This window comes from Poecilia mexicana, unplaced genomic scaffold, assembly GCF_051168715.1.
Source record: "Poecilia mexicana isolate PSO_F unplaced genomic scaffold, ASM5116871v1 scaffold_11, whole genome shotgun sequence".
In the NCBI taxonomy this organism is placed as follows: domain Eukaryota; kingdom Metazoa; phylum Chordata; class Actinopteri; order Cyprinodontiformes; family Poeciliidae; genus Poecilia; species Poecilia mexicana.
Genome location: NW_028263380.1, coordinates 13,189,219 through 13,212,486, shown reverse-complemented (window position 1 = coordinate 13,212,486; position 23,268 = coordinate 13,189,219). Strand labels below are relative to the sequence as shown.

The 23,268-nt window shown below is 39.7% G+C and overlaps 1 protein-coding gene across 1 annotated transcript in view; it reads left to right on the top strand.

The window, feature by feature from the left end:
* runx1t1 (RUNX1 partner transcriptional co-repressor 1) overlaps window positions 1–23,268 on the top strand; it is a 72,915-nt gene that overhangs the window by 32,337 nt on the left and 17,310 nt on the right. Inside the window, exons 2-5 of the mRNA XM_088010237.1 lie at window positions 7,738–7,875; window positions 10,159–10,400; window positions 13,622–13,711; window positions 18,339–18,520. Of these exons, the coding sequence (XP_087866363.1) occupies window positions 7,738–7,875; window positions 10,159–10,400; window positions 13,622–13,711; window positions 18,339–18,520 (652 nt within the window). The remainder of the gene's footprint in view (window positions 1–7,737; window positions 7,876–10,158; window positions 10,401–13,621; window positions 13,712–18,338; window positions 18,521–23,268) is intronic.

The window sequence follows — 23,268 nt, the reverse complement described above, 5'->3', positions numbered from 1 at the left end:
TGATAATATTTGTAGCAGTAGTACTAGTGGTATTACAAATATCTTTTAAAATAAAATCCTCAGTATATTATAGTTTAGATTATCGCAGGTTTTGCAAGATAAAACAGAATGTTAGCCCTTCAAAATAAACCTCCTATATTTTCTTCAAAATAATAAGCTCAACTTTTCAATTGCAAATTGTAGATTCAAAACGGCGATAAGAGAATGTTATCGCCGTAGAAAAGTAGAAAAGTAGAAAAGTAGTAGCTTTTCTACTTTGAAAAGCTTTCAGATTTTCAAAGTAGAAGTTATACCTTTCCATTGTTACATTTTTGCAAAGGTTTCAACATTTCTACTTATTGTTATCATTGTTATTGCTGATCTACTGATAAGCTCTTATGTTGTCTGTGAAACTCAGACAAAAAAGAAATCCATAGACCACGTTTAAATTAGAATTCTGCTATATTCAAAGTTTGAAGGTTTTAGTATTACTTGTGCAACTGTTGTGTTTGTAAACCTGGCCTGTGGGAATTCAGCCCTCGGCAGGACTTGGCTCTAAAAACTCACATGTTTTCCCCCCTGCAGAATGACGCTAAGTTGTTTCTAACTGATGCATTCATTTGCCCACACCGGCTGCAAAACTCTCCATTGCTGCAGCCACCAACTCTTACCATGCACCGATGTCAATTTTACTGGGTTAACTTGTAAAAAAATAATCTCACCTGGCACATTATGTCGTCATCGTTTGTGTGCTAAATGGTTAAAATTGTAGCGCGCAACAAGACACAAACAAGCAAGTATGATTCTGGCTCGTAAAGTCTTTAGTTTGACGTTATTTCCTGGCGATATTCTTTTTCGAAACACCAAGCGTTCGGTTGTGTTGCCTGGGTTTTCAAGGTGATTTGAATACAAAATGACCCCTGGCTTTGAGCGCGATGATGAAATATACACCAGTTTGATATAACATTGTATTTTTGCCTTGAGTTGTGGGTTAGCAAAGTCCTCTCTATAACACGGTGAACTGCTTCTCAGGGACCACGCTCTCCTAGATAACGTTCATTGCAACAACCTTGTTTGAGGCAAGTGATGTAACTTGGATGTAACGTTGGAAAAGGCATGAATCTCAAGTCAGCAGGGGGATAAAAATCTCCTTTCTTTGAGCTTGGCTGAAAGAGAAGCACGAGCAACGGGGAGAGGGGGGGGAAAAAAGGCAAAGAAAGGGAGTGAGATTCTGCAAACATGGAGGATCACGTAATCATGGACGACGCAAACTTGGCTGATGTAAGTGTGAAGACATATCTGCGTGTGGCAGGTGGTTGTCTTGTTTCTGTGATTGATTAAAGAAGTTAAAAATCCAAACAGCTCAACCTTTACTTTTATTTTTTTTTTCTGAAGAGGTAGCCTTTTGTAATCATGGTTGTGAGAATAGAGACGGGTTAGCTTTTTATTTTCTTTTCATAACAGAGAAAGTAAAGGCCAGTGCATGGCGGCTTGGGACGTCCCCGAGGGGAAAAGGGGAAAAGGTTCCCAAGCCTCCCAGTACAACTGCTTCAAAGTCAACATTAGGAATGATTTTTTTTAAAAATTATTATTTAAATTCCTGCTCAGTTTTTTTCCCGCTCTCAGCTCTTGATATCTCACAATCAGGTCCCAATCAAGGGAAATGCTTCTTTAATCAGTAAAAAAAAAAAAAAAACAACCTACAAGCGGTTGTCATGTAAACAAGACAAACACCAGTTACTTTGTTTTGGGACTCTGAGTCTCCCTTTCACCAGTTTGTGTTCACTGTTTCATACCCATTTTGTTTAAAAATTCATCTCTTTTCTACCGGTAAACAAACTATTTTATGCCCATGTATTTGCATGCAAGTTTATTTCTCTTGTTAGTTAAGTTTTTTTGATATATAAATTTAAATTTAATATAAATTTTGATCTTAGATATAATCCTAGAACTGCCTGTATGCAATTTTCTTCTTATTATTGATTGTGGTTAGAGTCACTCTTTGTGATCCCCTGATCAAACTCAAGATAACATTAAAAATCTCCTGCTGGTAGAAAAGTGATGAGAGGAAGTGGTGAAATATTCATCGTAGTATATGTAGCTCATTCGAATACATAAAGCCCCATAAGTCACAAGGGGACCACAAACCAAAATATTCAACATCATTTGAGGATAAAATGTTGAATATATGAATACAATAAGTTGCAATGGTAAGCTGTGGGTGTTAGTTTTTTTTTCCATAATAAATTATTTGTTATTCCAGGCAGTCTACTCTATATTGATTTCTGTTTATAGTGTGCAAAGGTCAAAACAAATGGTAACCGATCCAAAATTGCTCTGATGTTGAGTGTCGCATGTGAAGTCGCAGTATTAATATTCTTGCAAGATTCTTGATGTCATTGTTTGCACTTTGATAGGTTGGAAACAGTCCAATCTATTTTCTGCTGACTTTAGGGTTGGTCCACCATATTTATGTATTTATTAAAGCTTCTTGAGTTGCTTTCAAAACGTAAACATTGTTGAAAACACATTTTTATTTATTGGCGAACAGAGTATTGTTATTTTCCAATGCAGATTTGAGAGGTTTAACTGAAGATAAGTTATTGTGGGGAAAACTTTGAAAGTTTAGTGGATTTTAGCATGTTCGTGAATCATTTATTAATTTGAGAACCAAGTAAAGCAAGAGTATTGCATAGGGACCTCACAAAGCTGGAAACAGCTATTTTGAGATCGCTATAGCCAGAATTATGCTGTTTATATAAAACCTTACCAATAACCATGACTATATACTTTACTCTATTAGTTACTTTAAGTTGCCAAACAATTGAATTGCATTCAGTCATACTAACATGTCAGTTCAGGCTGGTATCAACTTCTGAAAAAAGTCAGAGTTCAAAAACGATAAAGTTCCTCCATCAGCTTTCATAAATTACCTAAATTAATTTATCTATGTTTATTTTTATGATGACTGGTTCCTATCACGATAAGGTTTTTTTTGTTTGTTTGGTATTTTATAAACAGTACAATGTTCCGTACCGTCGTTAATCGGTAGATATTGGAATTACTTGAAATGACTGGATGTCAAATCCATCACAAAACAGGTAGATACAATTTGTTACATATTCTACACAAGATGCTTTTCTCGTACCTGAAAACTATCAGACGGCTCAAACTGTAAAGGTATGAAACTGGCCCAGCCTTTGGGAGCTTGTGATTCAATTAAAATCCAAGTAACTCTGCTTCATTATGATAGACGGGAAACGATAAGCAATGAGACACCATCGCAGCACTTATAGTCTCTCGAGTATATCTTATTCAAACCACCTCGTCTACCAATATTTGTACTAAAAGCTCTTTTATGCTGCAGTAGATAAAGGAGAAAAAAAAGAAAAGAATCATGAATGGGGAGGCTAATGCGAGTCATTTATCTCCGTCATCTCCAGGCGTGATCGATAGGTTTAGCACCCCTTCTGTCCAAGTGAATCAACACATTGAAGAGACTCTTCTGTTCCCTCATATCTAATTGCTGCCTCTTCAACAACTCTTCTCATCCTCTTCAATCCATTAACTGCTGGACAACAGCACTTCTGAGAAGTCGTAATGTGAGTTAGGTAAAGTCAGAGCACTCATCGCCCTCCCCCCCCCGCCTCCCCCTTTCCATTAAGGCTCTGCACATCAATACCCGTCTGTCCTGGACTGCCATCGATTGGCCACAGATCTGGTGCTTGCTTTCTTTATGATTTTATGCAGGCGGGACAGTAACAGGACTAATAAATGGACAATAGATGTGCAGTCGGCCATAAACTTTTAACAGATGCATTAGGCTGGACGAGATGCCCCATATTTCAAGGTTGTTTAAGGTTGCTTTTTGCTTCTAAATTATGCATGCAGAAGCAAGTGCTTCGTGTGGTTCAGCCATCTTCTATAGCTGTAATAAAATGAGAGCTTGTCTGATTGTTTGCCTGCTCCCGTCTTAAAATATACACGCCACGTTCATGGGCGGAACTCCGTGAGTCGTTTTCAATCACCAGCTTGAGTTGTGTGATGTATTTTTTTTATTTTTTTTATTTTCCAATTTATTTTGTTGACCTGAATATTCCTATTGATTCAAGAAGCACGGCAATTGCACAGTGAATGGATGCCACAGGCCTTGTTGGTTAGCATGAAGCCGTCGATTTTATCCCACTTACATACCGTGTCGTGCACCCAATCAAATCAGACGGCGAGACGGAGCTGTTTGTAAGTTCATGTGTGTGACGACATGCTATTGTCTGGAGGCGCGTGCGCACAGGTTTTTACGCCAACTCATTCCTTGTCCTTCATCTTCGTCACCTGAGGGACCGAAGATGAGTTTCACAGGCTTGCAGGATTCGTCCCTCTTGCCTCAGTGCAATCATAACGCCGACCCAGGTGTTGTCTACCAATGATAAGCCTGTGACCAAACTCATCTCTTCATCCCATCACAAGGCGTATTAGGGGGATTTTCAAGATTAGCCTTTCTGCTTAAAATATTCAAGTTTGGTCAGATGTTTTGCTTGGAAGAACATGACTAGCTGGAAAAACCACATCTTATTATTTTTTTCCACATCCTGAAACAGGAAGCTAATTCTGTGACCATTTTTTACAGTGACTGTAGGAACTACTTTCTCTGTAAAAAAAGGTGTTGTCTCACATTTTTTTCCCCCCACGAAACAAATATTAATGAATAGGAAAAAGTAAATGAAAATACATTAAAAATTTTAAGAAATTCGGATGATTAGTATAGGTAAAAATTGGTTGCATTTTGTTATCACTAGACACTAGACAATTATTTGTAATTGTCTAGTGCAAGATGAAGCAGGATAACAGGGTCACAATATCAGAAATCTTTTATTTTTCTCAGTAAGTATAAACCCTAACCCTACCCACGCTTACATTCATTTTCATTTGTTCATTTTTACCACCAAAAGAGCAAGCAAGGGGTTTGCATTTCAGTTCAACATTTTTATGGTTTTAAAGCAAACATCAGATTTTTTTTTTGAACATCCAACTGCTATTACATAGACAAAAAATGAACAGACTGTGTGGATGTTTTAAAATGTAATAACCATTGAATGACCATCATTCCACCTGCTGATATCATACTTCTTCTGAAAAATGCAATCTCCCTTCTATTAGATAGATAAATATATCACTTAAACTACATTCTAGTGACGCACGGCTGCCTTTTCATTTTTAGATTTTCTGATGAAGAGTAGAGTAATTGTTCTCAACTTCTGAATGATGATTTTCTGCTCCTCTTTATGACAGGAACAAATTAAGTGGTCCAAAATGACCCCACAATCAGGAAGAGTAACACACGGAACAATCAGCAGCATGAGCTCAACGGTATGTTGGAACTGAATAATCACAGCCATGTGTGAAACAGTGGCTTTGCTCGATTTAATTGGCCCGTTAAGCGTATACAGCGTGACGTCTTTCTTGTTTGACGGGGAAATGATGAATTACCTGGGGTCCTGACTCCCAGCTATCTTTTTTTAATGACCTTGTGTTTTCACAGATCGTGTTGTAGGCAGTGATAGTTGGCTACTACGGGCGAGATTTATTTCTTCTGGCATTTCTGCTGAATTTGTTAAATAAATACCCGAGGCATGTTTATTGTGTCAAAATTAGAGAGGTAAAGCGTTCTTTGTCTGGCCTGGATGGAAAGTATAGGGGAGGGTTTTGCGCTTTCATCACATTTTCCCATCAATCCCTAATCTGTATCGACTCATGCAACACATTCTGCATCATATCGGGTACCTTGGGTAGTCTGTCCGTCTGTCTGTTTATCAATCTCGTGCCAGGTTTGCTTAAAAAAAGATTTTAGGTTTTGTTTTGAAGTTGGCTGTGCAACATGTACGTAAAAAAAAATCACCCAGTCCACCATGAACAACAGTGTGAAGAACGCTTTCTAGAAAAGATTTATTTTTTTTATTTTTATTAACCTATATCGCATTTAATCATCTGCCTCAAAATCAAAATAACTCAGACGGATCAAACCTCAGACTAGTTGGAGCTAAACAGAGCTTCTCGAAAAAGGTTTGTAATTAGTGAAGCCTTTACTTGATCTGTGAAAACAAAGAGTGGGGAATTATTAGATTTCTCAAAAATATTGAAAATAAATCTTGAACCCAATATTGTATTGTTGCCGCTGTACTCATTTTAGGGCCCGCAGACCTAATCTTTTCCTTAAGATGTCCCCGACTAGCCTGCAGTATGATAATTATTAATAATAAAATGTAAAAAGATACGATGAGATAACGTGAAGTTTCAGTTGTCAATGGCATGTTTTCTGATATTGTTCATTTGCAATGGCCAGCGTTGCCAACAGTTGAAAGAGACCATATTAATATTTAAACATAAAGCTTGTTTTGGGAATAACTGAGTGACTCCCAGCAACAATCAGGATCACCCCGTTCATCGGACAAAATTTTTGAACAAGATTAATTCTCCATCAAGTGAAAAAAGTGCAATATAACGTATACGATCGCTATTTTCTGATTGTCCAACACTTAATTCTCAGTTAGAGTTCACAAACCTTGCTTGAAAATCTCAAATCTTTCACACACTTACATCATTCTCATTCTGCCGTCTCTGCAGCAGGTCGATGTGTACGTTAGGATAAACAAATGCGCTCCAGCGGGGTAAATGGAAAACAGAGCTGTGGAGCAAACATCTCCATCTCTCGCCCGTCTCCCTGCTGAAAGCCAAGTCAGTGTGACTAAAATTCTTAGTCATGGTGCGCAGCGGCTGCTGGCAGCAGGGCTTGGAGCTAATAGGCTCAGACTATCCTGCCTATTTCGTTTCACCTAAGCTTGACAGAATGACACTCTGGATTCAAACAATGAAATACGGGAAACACACACACACACACACATCCCTAAACACAGAGGAGGGTCTAGTGGAAAATGTTCATGAGTCCTCACCCCACCCCCGTTTGCTGTAAACCAGGTGTGACCCGAGTCCAGATGGACCGTCTGTTTGACTTCGTCGCCATGTTGCATTTACTCCAGGGCTACAGCAAAACTCTCATTGTTACAGAATGTACTTTTGGTTCACCTTGTAGCTCTCTCTCTTGTTTTTTTTTTTTTTTTTATATAATTTCCTTTCCAAAATGTGCCACGGAGACATGATTTGATAACAGTCTGTTGATTCAATGACAGCCTTGTTGCAGCTTTTTTGCAAAAAAGAAGTTCAGTATCTTCGCTTGGACAATGAGGGGCTCTGCCCTTCTGCGCACTGCAGGGCTCTGATAAGGTCTTGTTGCCGTTCCCATATATTCAATATGTTGTGTTATCGCCCGAGCAGCGAGCAACTGAATTAAGTGAAAACAGACGTATCGGAGGAAACGTTTTGGTTGTGATAATGAATTTTATCTGTGAAATGTCTCCTTTCTGAGCAGATGTGAATGCAACTTAGAGATACAAGAATTAAACTGTGGGAACGAGGGTGCGCATTAGTTTGACTGTAATGAACGATGCAGTCATTATCTCCGGGTCAGAGCGGTGGGGGTTTGGTGTGGGGTGGTTTTGTAAAAGTGGGGGTGTGTTGGAGGGCAGTCTGATTGCTCTGGGTGACACAATGTGTGCTGGAATCAGAGTCAAACTCCTCTGGCAGGGCTCATTTACGCAGCCGGTAGGATTGAAAAACCGAGTCAGTTTGAAATTCCTCGTGAAGAAGATGTTTTCTTAACCGAGCGGTGCTGTGACCTCTGCTTCTGGTTTTGTCTTTCATCAGATCGCACTGGGAAGCGTTCCACCATGCCCGACTCACCTGCGGATGTCAAGACACAGTCCAGGTTGACGCCACCTACCATGCCGCCTCCGCCCAGTACGCAAGGGGCTCCCCGCAACAGCTCCTACACACCCACCACATGTGAGCAGCGCTCTAATTCTGTATCGCACAAGACGGCACTTTGCTTCTTTGCAATGCTAATAGATGAAAGAATAGGTAAAAAAAAAAATAAAAATAGCTGAAGCTCCTTAACAGCAGCAGAAATTGCTGCCGTGCCAGGAGTTCTGGTCGTTTTGTAGCTGGAGCTTCATGTTTGAAAAGCTGTTCTCAGGAAATGTTGCTTAGAAAATGTTGCTTAGAAGTGCTTCGAAAGATCAGGGGTCAAAATCCTAAATGTTTCATAGGTTATGTGACTCAAACGTTGATCAGAAAATAATGTACAGTCATTTTTAATAGATTACAATATCACTGAGATGTTGTTACTTCAGAAACATTATATAGATTAATTACACACTGACTGATGTTTTCAAGCCTGTATTTGTGTTAACTATAACAATTTTCCACTTACAGACAAAGAAAACATAACATTTAAGATCAGAATATTAAATTAGGCCAATAATAAAAGAAAATGTATTCAGAAATGTGGGCTTGTGTATGATTCTGACTTAAAGGATGTTATTTTCAAAAGTCAGTTTTAATCTGGAAAGCGAGTCACGTCCGAATGCATATTCTAACTTAGTGAATGACTGCAGAATTATGTTTATCTCTATGTGAGATTTCAGCATTTTATGGAGGGTTTTTTATCTCCAGAATTCATGAAGTACTGAACTGCCAGATGCATAAACTAAAATGTGACAAATGATTTAAGTAAATAAGTTCCAAATGGTGAGTTTGCCAGTACAAAATGGAAGCAGGACGAAATGTGATGGAAAAAACTTGTGTCTGAAATGGGGATACAAAAATCACAAAGGAACATACAGACCCAGAGTAAAATGCCATGTTTTCCAGTTTAACTTTTTTTTTCACCTTATTTTTAGTCTTTTTAAGCCTTTTTTAAGATTTCGGGTCAGAAACTTCACTGAAGCAGCAGAACCTTAACCCGCCCCTAAAGTGAGACCACAGCCGACCTGAACGTGGCCTTAAGTTCACCTTCGTTTTGAAAAATATTTATAAATGAGCTGACTCTTCCTCCATGGGAAGACAACATGTAAATGTTAAGAAAGGGGGTTCGAATCCCCTTAAAATCGAGTTGCACCGAGTCTTTTCCGTGAGGCAGAGCTCCCTCCGCTGGTTCATTAACACCCACGCTTACAAACTGTTGGAGCTTCGCCATGATACGCACATCACTGGTGATGAGCAAATTATACCCTCGTATTCTCTCAGAAGTAGATACTTAACCACTTTCATGAAGAGCACTAGAATCAAGGAATCTGAAGCCGTGTGGCTCAAAACGCTTCAAGCTCTCTAGTCTTATCTAAGCGGCGCTCCTTCTAGTCTGCAACAGAGGCTCTGTTTTGTTCTTTTCCAGCTTCAGACTTTCCTTGCACCCCTTCAACTTAATTTATACAAAAAAAAATAAATACATTTCTAGCCTTCTGTCTCTTTCTGCTGCACACACTTGCACCCCACAATTAACGTCGATGCTTCCGTGCAATGAGGGAGGAAAGACCTGGCTCTCTCATTACCCACGCCAAAGGTTTTTTTTTTTTTACAAAGCAGTACGCTTTGATTTCCATCCGCCATAATTGTCGCCAGATGCAGTTTGAGCATCTCGTCTCTCTCTCGTCTCTTTACAGTGGCGGCCTTGGACGGCGGCCAGAGGGGGAGTGAATGTATCGCTAGTCAGAGACTAATCTCATTAAAGAGAGAGCTTTATGTTGCCTTGTATGTCTTTGTACGTCGACTCCCCCAACATGAACAAAGACACGCGACTGCTGTAGCCTCGCTCTAGCGGGGGTCCCGCTGTCCCTGCTTGTTTAGGCTGCAGAGGAGAAGGAAAGGGAGAAGGAGGAGGAAGGAGGTGAAATGTCTCCCAAGTGCTTTTCTGTGGGGATGACTTAAGGGATCAGAGAAAGCACAGAAATTGCAAACAAATGTGGAGAGTGTTAACAGTGGAGCGCGCATCGCCTCGATTAGTCGCTACAACCCGGCGGGCTGGACGAAATGTTATCTGTCGCTAAATAAATGTGTTCGTTCAACTTATTAATACCGTTATCTCGCTTGATTGGTCTCTTTTCTGACATCTTTTTTTTTTTTTTTTTTTTTTTTTTTGCCGCTCATCTTATCTCCTTGCCGTAGTTAAAAATTTGGACGGCTTCTACGCTCCTTTGAGGACAAGCGCCTTACTTTTTGTGTCCTTCGATGTGAGATTTCAAAAATGTCAAGAACTGAGTTTAAAATTCTCCTCGTCTTTGTCTTGTGCAGTGACAAATGGCAGTAGCCACTCCCCGACGGCCCTCAACGGCGCGCCATCCCCTCCGAACGGCTACAGCAACGGCCCCAGCTCGTCCTCCTCGTCTTCGCTGGCCAACCAGCAGCTGCCGCCGGCCTGCGGTGCCCGGCAGCTCAGCAAGCTCAAGCGATTCCTCACCACTCTGCAACAGTTCGGGAACGACATCTCGCCCGAAATCGGCGAGCGAGTCCGCACGCTGGTGCTGGGACTAGTGGTAAGCAGCTTCCATTGCGTATGAGGACGGTGAAAGGGTTAAATGGCTCCCAGAATAACTTTGTATTTTTTGGAAGATGCTCAGCAGGAATGGCGTGTTTGGCATTTCCCACTGAACAAATAAGCGATTAAGAGAGCGCTTGTCGTTCATTAGTCGCTTGTCGTTCACAGTAGGCTGTTCTTTAATTGCGTTTGTGAAGCAAGATTTTAAATACTCTAGGAATGTGTAAATGCCTTCTGTCTTAAGTGCTTTAAGCTGACAACTTTTGTAAATTAGTTTTACGTAAACAACGATGGAAATCAGTGTGCAGCTTGGTTCAGACCTCACCAAACAGTTTGTTGTTGCTGTTTCTTTTAAACATTGATATTTTAACTTTAGTAAACACTGAAACCAGCACTATCGCTTTACTATTTTATTTACGTTTTGCTGGTATTTTTGTCTATTTTTTTTTTCTACCACATTTGGAGTTTTCTGAAGTGAATTCTCTATAACATCTCTAATCACCGAGTCGTGCCACCATACTACGTTGCCCTGAAAAAAATATGTTATGAGATGAACTTTCTGCACAACGTTGCTTTCGGGTTGGTCTGATTTTTCCTGTTCAGCTGTAGAAACGGCAATTCAACACTTTTTATTCAACTTATCGATCTTATTATACAAATTACGAGTTGTGTGCGTTTCACACAGTCATATTGTTGGATGTGATGTCATTTTAAAACCCTTTCTAAATTAACGTCATATAACTCAAAGAGTTTCGTGGAAAGCTTGGTACAAATGAATATATTAAAACACTATTTCAACCTTGTGTCCGATGCAGCACAAATGAAGCCTGCAAGCTTAAAAAAAAAAAAACAAAAACAAAAAAACACATTCAACCAACTGAGATTAGATAAAACAGATGTGTTCTCTAGCTTAGCTGACATGGATATATCAAGGCTGCGATCAGAGCTTAATGAGCAGGGGGATACCGGAATAGTGATTGAATGTTGTGCTGAAAAGAGGAGGAGGAGGCAGAAGAGATGAAGGGGGGAGATATTTTCTTAATTAACCACACAGAGTATAACCTGTTTTTGGCTTTTCCTGTGTTTTGCTTTTCTACGCACGTGCCTCTCCTGCGTCCTTTTGGCTCGCACACCTCCCCACCACGCGTCTCTCTGTTCTCCCTCCGTTTCATCTCTCCGCTATCAGCATCTCTGTGTCCCTCCTCCTGCCTTATTGAAAAGAGTGACACTGTTAATTAGTCGGCTGCGTGCAGGGGAGAGGGAGAGACGGAGGCTCAGGAGGTTTCGCTGGCTGTCAAGAACAGCCCCGACGCAATCTGGGCGAACAGATGTAAGGCTGAACGCAACAAAACTCAGGTCTGGGAAATAATTCAGTGCGAGGAGGAAAAATAATATCGTCTGCTTTTTTTTTCTTTTTTTTTTCACTTTGTCTTGCTTGATTCTTTTTTTTTCTCTCCCTTGTTTGACTGTTATTTTGCAAGCGTGCATGTTCAGCTCCTTTGTCCACTCGACGCTCAAACTGAAAGTCGTGTCATCGATCATTAAAATGGAAACAAAAGAAGATGCAATCCAGATTTTACGTCAACGTTTGTGTTTGTTATTAACCAGAAAGCTATTCAAGTACAAAGACAGATACAAAGAGATTGTTTTTTGACTGCTGGGAAAGAAATGGCAAGATTAGAAAGAAATCACTTGTTTTATCAGACTTACGGTAACAACTCTGACGTCGGAGGCTACAGGGGTCTTGTGGAAAAAATTAAGTTAAAAAATAAAATAAAACAGCGGTAAGAAAATACAGATTATTTTTAAAAGCAGAGATGCTAGCAAAGAAGTTATGGCTTTCTTGAAAATCTCTACAAGTGGCTAAAAGATTTTAGAACCTACTAGACATTTTTGCAGTACGACATTATAACCTTCGGCTGGCAAAAAAAAAAAGCCTGTCTAGTGAAACCATGCATGTGCAGAGCATGAAAGTCATACAAAGTGGATTTAAAGAGTGCCACATTTTGAAGCTTTTTTAAGAGAAAATAAAAGGCGAAATGACAGGAATATGAAAATGTGAAACTTTATTTTAATTCCCCACTGGATGGATGGATGGATGGATGGATGGATGGATGGATGGATGGATGGATGGATGGATGGATGGATGGATGGATGGATGGATGGATGGATGGATGGATGGATGGATGGATGGATGGATGGATGGATGGATGGATGGATGGATGGATGGATGGATGGATGGAGTCACAACCTCCTTAAAATGGATATTAACCTGCAGAGATGGTTATTTTTAGAAAATGTAATGAAATAAAAGGTTTGGTGTATTTATACACACATGGAGGTTCTCTGGAGAATCTGCTCACATCTGATTATGAAAATTAAAACAACCAAATGCCCAAAAGCTTTTTGTTGTTGTTGTTCTTGCCAATGAATGCACACCAAGGTTTATTCAGTTTGTGTTTTTCACAACATGCAGGTTTGCGCTTACATATTTTCAAGATTCAGTTGACTTTATTGTCAACTTCATGGATGATAGCAGGTAGCCTAAGGATCTGGTGAGGACATTCTGAAATGGCCTTAACATAGCTAGTTCCTTAAGGTGAAAGGTCAAATCTTGAGGCGTTTGTGTGCGCCATATCCAGGGTAATAAAAGTGATGTATGTTCTGCCAGTCTTGGCAAGATCTGGAGGTCTGTCAAAAGCTAAAACATCAACACTCTTATGACAAACTCCCCCAAAATTCTTGGCTATGATGATTTATTTTGTATGTTTTTCGTTTAAAGTCAGTTCAGCCCTCTTACTGGTAAAGTGATGACATCACCGATGTCATCCCAAAATGGAGGATGCTTAATATTTGAGTAAAATTAAAATTCTGACTGGGCAGAAAAGTACAATACGCAGCAGATTAAATTATATAATTTAGAGACGACGTGAACAGTCTTAGACCTTGAAGAAAGATACAGGCAACCCGTTATTAAAACGTACATGCAATTCGTAGCAATTTAATGCCTCCGACTGCAAACATTTTGAGATTTCTGCTTGTGTCTTTGTTTTGTGAGGCTCTTTTCACTGTGGTCTGCCACATATGCTTCCTATTACAAAAGCCAAAACATTCACTCCAGACCAGGATACAGCTTAGCTTCCAATAAGTAATATTATCACTTAATGCCTTCCACATGGAGTCATGTTTTCCTTCTCCTTCTCTCTTCTTCTCCCACAGAATTCCACGCTAACCATCGAGGAATTCCACTCCAAGCTCCAAGAAGCCACCAACTTCCCCCTACGACCTTTTGTCGTTCCCTTCCTGAAGGTAGATATTCAAATATACAACGACTACAAAGGGGTTGCCCGCCTGTACCTCTCTCGAACCAGAATCTGGAAAGCATTTAGGCGTCCGAGATCCAGATGTGCCCACTTACGTTCAAGATATTCATTCCCATTTTCAGCATTAGCCTTTATTTTTCAGCAGATTTATTCCTGTTTCTTTTATATATTTTTTCGCCCTTGCTGTTTAACACAAAGTTTTACTCTCTTTCTTTCTCATTGTACATTTCCTCCGGTATAAATGATTATTTTCTAAAAGCTAACAAACATGTTCGAATTGAATTGTGCCTTGTCCCCACCATATAGGTGTTGTCTCAGTTTCATTCATTCATACTTTCATTCTTTTAAAAGATTTAATATTTCACCTGCAGTGGGTTACTCACTTTGTGCCTTTAGTTAGCATAAATCCATGGAGTCGTAGCCTGAAGCTAAAGCTGCTAGTCCAACAGAAAAGCAGACTTCCACCATCAAATTATGCAGTTGTTTTGAAATGGAACTAATTAACCTGGATTTATGTTAAATAAATCAGATTTTAATGCCATCAGCTGCAGGTACTGTTAACTATTAAATGCTCCATAACACTTTAAAAGAGCCTCAGTTCAAAAATCCCGAACTATGTCGCTTTGAGCATGCAGCTGGCCTCCCGTCTCCGTCCCAGCTCACCGCATGAGAAGTAAGAGTGACGGCGATTCTTGCGTTCGTGTCTCCGAGCGAAGCTGTGGTCGTTTGTGTGCATTTAGTGTTACGTAGCTGCATATGCTGGTCTGCAGCTTGCAGGGCTGCAGGGAAGGCCTGTGGCGTTGCAGGCAGAGTTATGATTTGTTGTGATAGTCAAACATGACGAATGGGCCGGGGGGTTTTGTACCGAGGGGATCCACTGAGCAGTCACAGTCTGGCTCATGTTCTGGGATGTGTGTGGAGACGAGATCAATATCAGTTTGTAACTGAAAGATGGAGAGCACGGACAGGCGGAACATTTAATATAAAGCTGGCTTGTTTCTGTCACGCCCTTTTGCTCTTTGTTTACGCGGCCTGCGCGCGCCTTTAACCCAATATTCTGCTATATTTGTCATTTTCCTCTATTTATCTTATCTGCTCACCTGCAGTTATTTTCGACCTCACGCTGCTGTTCTCTCTCCATCAATCCGTCTGTCCAATTCCCCCTTTTCCTCTCCTTGCCGGATGGTGAGTGCATCGCTGGGATGGCTGTGGAGTCAAAGATGCAACTTTCTTCTTTTTTTTTTCCCCCCCTGAATTTCTCCCTCCCTCTCTCTATTTTGCTGTCTCTCTCCCCAGCACCTAATTTTAGTGTCTTCCCACAGTGGGGCCTTTAATGCTAGGTAACCATATGGTACCTTGGACGTGTAGGGAGGGGGAGGGGGGGACATTTAAAGGTGCAACAATGTGCGTCAGGGCGTGTGGTTTTTCGTTAAACTAATTCCATACACAAAGTTCAACCCGCCGGCTCAAACCCACTCAACTCCTCGTCCCCTTTTTCTTAATGCTAAAACCACAAATTGGTTTGGAGGCCTTACTGGAAGGAGACCGTCATAAACCACACAATGCCTGTGACGTGATGTGCTTGTTGGGCGTCCGCCACAGGTTTGCCACAGCGTTTCTCTGTTTTCGCCAGCTTACGTCGTGCTGTTGCAGTCAAACCGTTCGGCCTTCTTTCAGCGCAACACAACAAACCTGCCAGTGAGAGCAAGCCGCAAGAGGAAGCGATCAAAATGGGATAACAGAGACAAAAGCTACATTGTCTACAATGGTGTACGATGTAGTTGTTAATGAGTTTTTATTATTATTATTATTATTATTATTATTATTATTATTATTATTATTATTATTATTATTATTATTATCATTATTATTGGTATTTTATGTGATAGACCAACATAGTGTAGAACTGAAAAAATAGTGGCAGGACAGAAAGGCAGGCCAGAGTTTATTGGAGAACGAATTAGAGGCTGCAGACAATTTTGACAACTGAAAGCTGATCTTGGCAAACTCCCTCAATCCAGGGTGACAAGAGTTTAACTCTTTTGCTAAGAAAAATGGGCAAAATTGACAGTCTCTGGATGTTCAACGCTACAGGAAACTGAAGGACCTGCAGCTGTTTTTACAGTGAGACGGTTAAACAAAAAGAAGACTGAAAAGAGGATACTTTGTTAAAAAATATATATATATATATATATATATATATATATATATATATATATATATATATATATATATATATATATATATATATATATATAATAATACATCAATTTGTCAATTTGTCTTTCAAAGTGAGTTAATATTTTGTCAGTTTTTACTCCAAAAAGGAAAACTAAATTAATTTTCAGATTAGTTTTTCTTTTTTTTTTTTGCTAATATCTTCATTGTTATTTGACAAAAGAAAAAGGTAATAATGTAAATCATATTTTAAGCTTAGGTTATCGAATGCTTAATAATGGTTTATTTTATTTCTTGTACTTGTGTGTGTGTGTGTGTGCGTGTGTGTGTGTGTGTGTAACTGTCTGGCAGCTTTACAGAAGCAAACACCATACATAATCACTTGAAAAATGATGCAGCCTCTCTGCATTTCTTGACTCAGTCTCCTTGTTAATGCCTCCCACATCTCACAGGCAATTAGGATGACCTCCAATTAATAAAAGATTGGTTCATCAGGGTCAAAGCTATTTATTTTAGCCTCTTTTTTTATTCTAGAATAATTATGATCATAAACTGTTACTGGATCATTAGCTCTGGAAGGTAAAGCAAAGTTCAGCTCCTGGCATTTCTTTGACTGTTTAAAGGTGATTTTCGCAGATTTAAACATTAATGCTATAATAAAAAAAAATAATAAAAAATCAGGGCTGAGTTATGCAAAGATTAGAATAACAGGAGATTAAATAGATGGAAAAGTTGCAGTGGATCAGAGGGGGTTGGGGGGACATTAAAGCAGTAAAGCTAGGCAAGGAAAAGATTATAAAACCCCCAAAAAGTCTTAAGACCTTGAAAGATTTTCTTTTTCTGAGGACAAAACAAAGATTAACCCACCTAAAGCGTGATGTATCCCGGCTAAAATAGCGCCCGTTCTTGTTCTGAGCCTTCCTGACGCAACGCTTTCATCTTCTTGCCTTGAAACACATGCCATCAGATGTCTTTGAAGTGGATGCTCGCATACCTGTATGTCCCTGTAACTTCACAAGAAGGCAGACTCCCTCTGTTACAGTCAAAGACAGATTGAAAAGAAGGTGCTGTTCTTACAAAAAAATTAAAAATGAATGCGTCACAGAGAAACCTTATAGGCGTTAATGTGCTCCGGGCCACTTAGAGCAGTGATGGTTCAGTAGTAATCCAAAGGTGAGTTTAATCATCGCTGCTTTGAGTCAAAGAATGAGGAACTTTATTTTGCATCTGATCTGGATGGATTGAGTTTTCTGATCAGATGGAGACATTTCTGAGCTTTTCTGAACAGCTCTCAGTCGTCCGTTTATCGCTTACGTGAGAAAACATAATTTTACTATTTATCCTAATAAAATAAAGCATTAGAAATGTAACATCATTTAAATAAAATATGTGTTTGGATGCTTCAAAAATACAGGACATACCTGCTTTTTTTTTTTTTTTTTACATCTGGAAACTTCCCAACAAGAGTGACTAAAATTTGACTTTTTGACATGCTGAGAGAGATAAAAAAAAAAAAAAAAAAAATACACTATTGAAGACGTTTGAATATATAAAAATCCCTATTTGCTTCAATAAAAAACAACAAAACAGAATCAAAACATCAAAATAACGAAATCAAACCAGACACAATGCTACATAGTAAAATGTTTATTTGGAGCTTGTCGTTTTTTGTTTCTTACCGTCATAAAACAAAAAAAAACATGTTTCGGTACCAACCGTTCTCACTAGCAGAGTAATAAAACTTCTTATTTGCAGCTGACGGTGAACTCATAAAAGAAAATTAGTGAATAAAAGATTTTGAACACTTTGCTTTTAATCTTAAAAGCTCATTTTGCTTTTGGTTTAATGTAAGGCATAGAGCTGCGTTCGCCGCCACTTTATTATCAAACAGGAGCCATCTTCCAATTAACAAACACTGTCACATAATGTGACAATGTGGTTTCAAAAAAACTATTAAAATATGTGACTCACGTCTTTTAGTAGCTTTTTGAAACCACATGTGCGCCTCCTGTTTGCCATGATGTCATAAACGGAGATCTGACTCCAAGCTGACAGCGTCAAAAGTGTTATATAAAAGCAATCATAATAAAAAAAAAATATATATATATATATACATATATATATATATATATATATATATATGTATATATATATATATATATATATATATATATATATGTATATATATATGTTTAAAAAGTAGGTTTGATCTCTGTTCCTCCACAGAAATGCTGAATACAATTTAGATTGCGTCAAGGTGAATGCCTGCTGTGAAAAGCAGAACTGCCTCTTAACTTCTGTTTTAACCTTTTCAGCACACAAATGGCTCTCGCTGCCAGAGCAGAAATCCCTAAAAATGTTTCCTGCTTTGAGTTTTTTGTTTTGTTGTGTTTTGTTCTTGACGTAATTTTATTATTATATTTTTTTTCCCCCAGGCCAACCTGCCGTTGCTTCAGCGGGAGCTTCTACACTGCGCCAGGCTCGCCAAGCAGAACCCAGCCCAGTATCTGGCTCAACACGAGCAGCTACTCCTAGACACCAGCACCACGTCCCCAGTGGACTCCTCCGAGCTCCTGCTCGACGTCAACGAGAACGGCAAGAGAAGGACGCCAGACAGGTGGGCACATCAAAAAAGAAAAAGATTAGAACATCGCTCTGGCTCTTGTAGTTTTTTTTCTGAACAACCGAATTTGTGAGAAGATGAGTCAAATGATTTCCGAATGAAACGGTCGGTCCAGCTCCTCTCTCAAATCCGCCACTACCTTCTCTTCCGCTCTCTGTTAGTTGAGCTCATGTATAAATCCCTTTGAGGCTTTCTGCATCCCTTTGAGCTGTTGCGTTACTCTCCAAACATGGGCTGAGCCAACAGGAGGCAATAGTGTGATGTGTAAATGTATGTATGGGAAGGGTTTGTAAATGCACCACTGGGTTTTTTGATGTGCTTTGTTGGAGGTCTTGGCTCCTCGCTGCTCCCCTTAATAGGTGGGAACTGTAGAGAGGAAGTCCATAACACACACCTGGCTCTACTTGTACAAGATAGACGAAGAAATGTGGTGGAATACTTCAAACAATATGTTTTGATACCTTGTTACCTTGTTTCTTTTTTTTTCTCAAGGCAATAAAGAGGACAAAAAGATACGAGAGAAATTTGAACAATATTTTTGGGAAATTATTTTTGTTTTTGGAAATGAATGTTTTATGAATCACAAATGTTGGCTTGCTCATTTATTTCTGTCATTATGCTAAGGTGGTTCTAATTGCTAACGGTCAAACTGTGTCTGGGAAAATTTCTACAGCGTATAGCCTTACCCAGGTTAGGTTTGAACTAGAGGTAATCAAATTTAGTTCAGATTAATTAACCTGTGAAATAACCATTAAGCATAGGAAGCTGTACTTAATGGCATAGCTAAATTTAGCAGGAAGCGCTTGCTAAATTTAGCACTATTAGCTGTTAGCAGATAGCCGGTCACAGTATTCTGATAATTCTTCAAAATCCTGTAAAAATGGTCTGTCACACCAGAATCAAATGAATGGCTTGTTGTCAGGGCTCTGCAGAAGAAAAACATGCTTGATTCAGATGTTATAAAAACTGGAATGCATCCAAACGTTGCACGGTAGGACTTGAGCTGGACATCCCTGCTAGTCATGCTAACTGCTAGTCATGCTAACTGCAACTTAGGAGGCAGACAAAGAGATTTTGTAGATTCTAATATCGCAAAATCTAATTATTTCTATGCAAGTATGTTTGTAAAAATGGACTGTGTATGTTTCTCTTTTAGCATCAACTCAATCCACCTATTGCAGCCAGACTGTATCATCTAATCCCTGTAGTAGACTTTAAAAGTGGCTCAGTGTTGCTTATACTTCTTCAAACTTAAAACTAGAGAACTTTACCCATTAAGGCAGAGACTCATTTTAGACTTAAAGAGTTGCTTATGCAGTTTGTGTGTAGGTAGCAAAGGGGAGAGAGGTATTAAAATCTACATACAGGTTCTCACATTTGTCATTATTAAGCATTTATTTTTAGTTTCTGGATGTAAGTTTGAATAGAATTGTGTTTTGTTGTGCATTTTTTTTTGTCTGGGCTGCAAGTACAATGTAAGCATTGTGCTTTAAAATGAAGTCCCAGCGGCTGAAAGAAAAAAAGAAAGAAAGAAATGGAGACAGGCTAGGTGAAAGGGAAATGTGCATATTATATCTGCTGAGGGGCAAAACTGCTGAATGTGTTATTAAACATTCCCACCTCCCTATCCAACTCCACCCCAGCCTCCTTCAACACCAGGATAGTCTGTTTTTTTTTTTTTTTTTTTTGGGGGGGGGGGGTTTCAGTAATACCTGCTTATTTGCAAGGCTGTCTGGTACACAGGGGAGTGGGGGGTTAGAAGAAAAGGTGCGTTCATAAATGCAAGAGGTGAAAATATGAGAGGAGTGAAAAAGTACGGCAGCATCTGTATTTAGTGAGAAAAAACAGTATCTACGTGTGAGTGCGTGTGTGTGTGTGTGTGTGTGTGTGTGTGTGTGTGTGTGTGTGTGTGTGTGTGTGCGCGCGCGCGCGCGTGTGAGGGTATATCCAGTGTGGAAGTGTGAGTTCAGTCTTGTGTGAGAGCCTGGGGAGACGGGCTGATAACACATACAGATGAGGCTCCAGCACCGTTATGGCTGGCTAAGCACCTCGAGTTTCTGCTTACCTCCACTCTGCCTTCCCACAACTCTTCCCAGAATATTGGAATTTCAGTGAAAGTCCTTAATTTCGAACAATTCTCTGCTCTGTCAATGCATGCTGATTACTACAATCATATTGTCATCGTCAAGTATCTGCAGTTTTATTTTTTTGTTTTTTTTTTGTGCGTTTTCTTTTGTGAAAATCATCTCTATTGGTTACGCATCAGATTTATTTGTGTTTCATTGATGAATGTCTGCTGAAATGTATAAAAAGCGACATGCAACTTTAACTAAACTGTGTGAATTTTCTTTAAGATTTCCTGAAAAGTTACAATTTCGGACAAGATTTTTACCCAGCAGCTACGACGTGGATATCAGGAACATCATTAAAATATATACACACAACAAAGTCATTATCACTCTAAAAAGCCTATTGCAAATTAACATTTTATACCAGTTGCAAGTTCATGTTGTCAAGACAGACCCTATCTTTACGTAAAATGATTTAAAAAAAAAACAAAAACATATCTTTAAATGCCTTACAGGTAATTTGTAATTTAACAAAAGGTTCCCAGAGTAATTTTTATGTTTGGCAAGATGTGTTTGGATAGAACTTAGTATTGGCTCAAGTTTTCTTTGCATAAAATTAAAATAGATTTGATTATCTAAAACACTGAGGTGCGACTGAAATGGAAGGACAAAGGAAATAAGTAAAAAGAAAAATACCTTTTCACAGCTGAGAGTCCTGATAAATGCCTTCAAAGGTCTCTCTCTTCGCAAGGAAGTGTATTTATTAAATCACAGCCAGAGCTGGAACTGAACTCAACATTTGGACCTCCGAGAAGACTTTACAAGAGAACTGATTGTTTGGAGGCGAATCAAGGCAGCAAAGCAACGTTGAGATTGAATTCCCACATTAATGGAGAACCTTTTAGAAGAGGTTGTCTTCTCTGTCTGCGCCATGAAATTAAGTATTGCAATTGTGCAAGCTAAAAGCTATAAAATGGTTTGTAAAATGGTAGAACATACTGTGGGCTGAGTGTATTTTATTCTGAATGAGCAGAGTCAAACTCAGAGAAAATAGCGTGCAAAATGTTGAAAGAAGAGATCTTCTACTTACTGTTAAATATTGCGGATGGGTGGATCATGCTTTAAACTAGTGGCAGTAAACAGTCTCTACTTGTTGGAACGTTAATAGATGCAAGTTCTGGAAGCGCACATCACACTGTTGGCACAAACAAGCGGCCGCAGACATGAAGAGGATTCCTCTCACACCAATATTCCGACCTTCGCGCCGTCGTCATGTAAGGTGAAGGTTTTCCCTGCCCCTCGAAGGCTTTTAATTTAATCATCATCAGGAATCTTTGGACAAACCTCACAGGAGCCGAGCACGCGGGCTGGCAAAAGAACCTCGCAGAGGCTCAAAGGCTTTTTGTGTTTTTTTTTTCTGGAAGAACAAGTAAAAATCCCCCAAACGAGAACTGAGGGACTTCTAGCTGCTAGAAGAAAAAAAAAAAAAAAAAAAACTTGTTACAAGCTGTGATACTTGCCAGAGGGAGTGTGGCTGCATACTGTCCGTTCAGGGGGGAAGCAGAGTGTTTTGTTATTTTTAAAACTGCACAAGAAACTTTCCCAGTAAAACCTCAGAAGTGATCATTTTTTTTCATCCTTTTTTACATTATTTTAGTGACAAATTACAGAAAAACCTTGCTGGTCAGTTTAACCAAAGAGCAAATCTGAATAATTACTGAAAACTGATGCCTATTTGTATAATTTAGATTTTTTTTCCTATTCAATGTAAAAAAAAAAATAAAAAAAAATAAAATTCCCTTCTCATCCTCCGCGGGTGGTCTCTCTCTCTCTTTCATCCTCTGAGCTCGGGTCCTCTACCAGAGGCCTGGGAGCTTGAGGGTTCTGCGCAGTATCTTGGCTGTGCCTAGAACTGCACATTTCTGGACTGAGATGTCTGATGTTGTTCCTGGGATCTGTTTGAGCCACTGCTCCAGTTTGGGGGTGACTGCCCCGAGGGCCCCGATGACCACAGGCACCACTGTGGTCTTCACCTTCCAGGCCTTCTCCAGTTCCTCTCTGAGGCCCTGGTATTTCTCCAGTTTCTCATGCTCCTTTTTCCTGATGTTGTGGTCACTTGGTATTGCTACATCCACCACAACGGCTTTCCTCTGTTCTTTATCCACCACCACAATGTCTGGTTGGTTCGCCATTACCATCTTGTCTGTCTGGATCTGGAAGTCCCACAGGATCTTAGCTCGGTCATTCTCCACCACCTTTGGGGGTGTTCCCCACTTTGATCTCGGGGCTTCCAGTCCATATTCTGCACAGATGTTCCTGTACACTATGCCCGCCACTTGGTTATGTCGTTCCATGTACGCTTTCCCTGCCAGCATCTTGCACCCTGCTGTTATGTGCTGGACTGTCTCAGAGGCCTCCTTGCACAACCTACACCTTGGGTCTTGTCTGGTGTGGTAGATCTGAGCCTCTATTGCTCTGGTGTTTAGGGCCTGTTCCTGGGCGGCCAGGATGAGGGCCTCTGTGCTGTCCTTGAGTCCAGCTTTCTCCAGCCATTGGTAGGATTTCCTGATATCAGCCACTTCAGTTATTTGTCGGTGGTACATCCCATGTAGGGGCTTGTCTTGCCATGATGGTTCCTCCAGCACCTCGTCTTCTGTTCCCCATTGCCTGAGA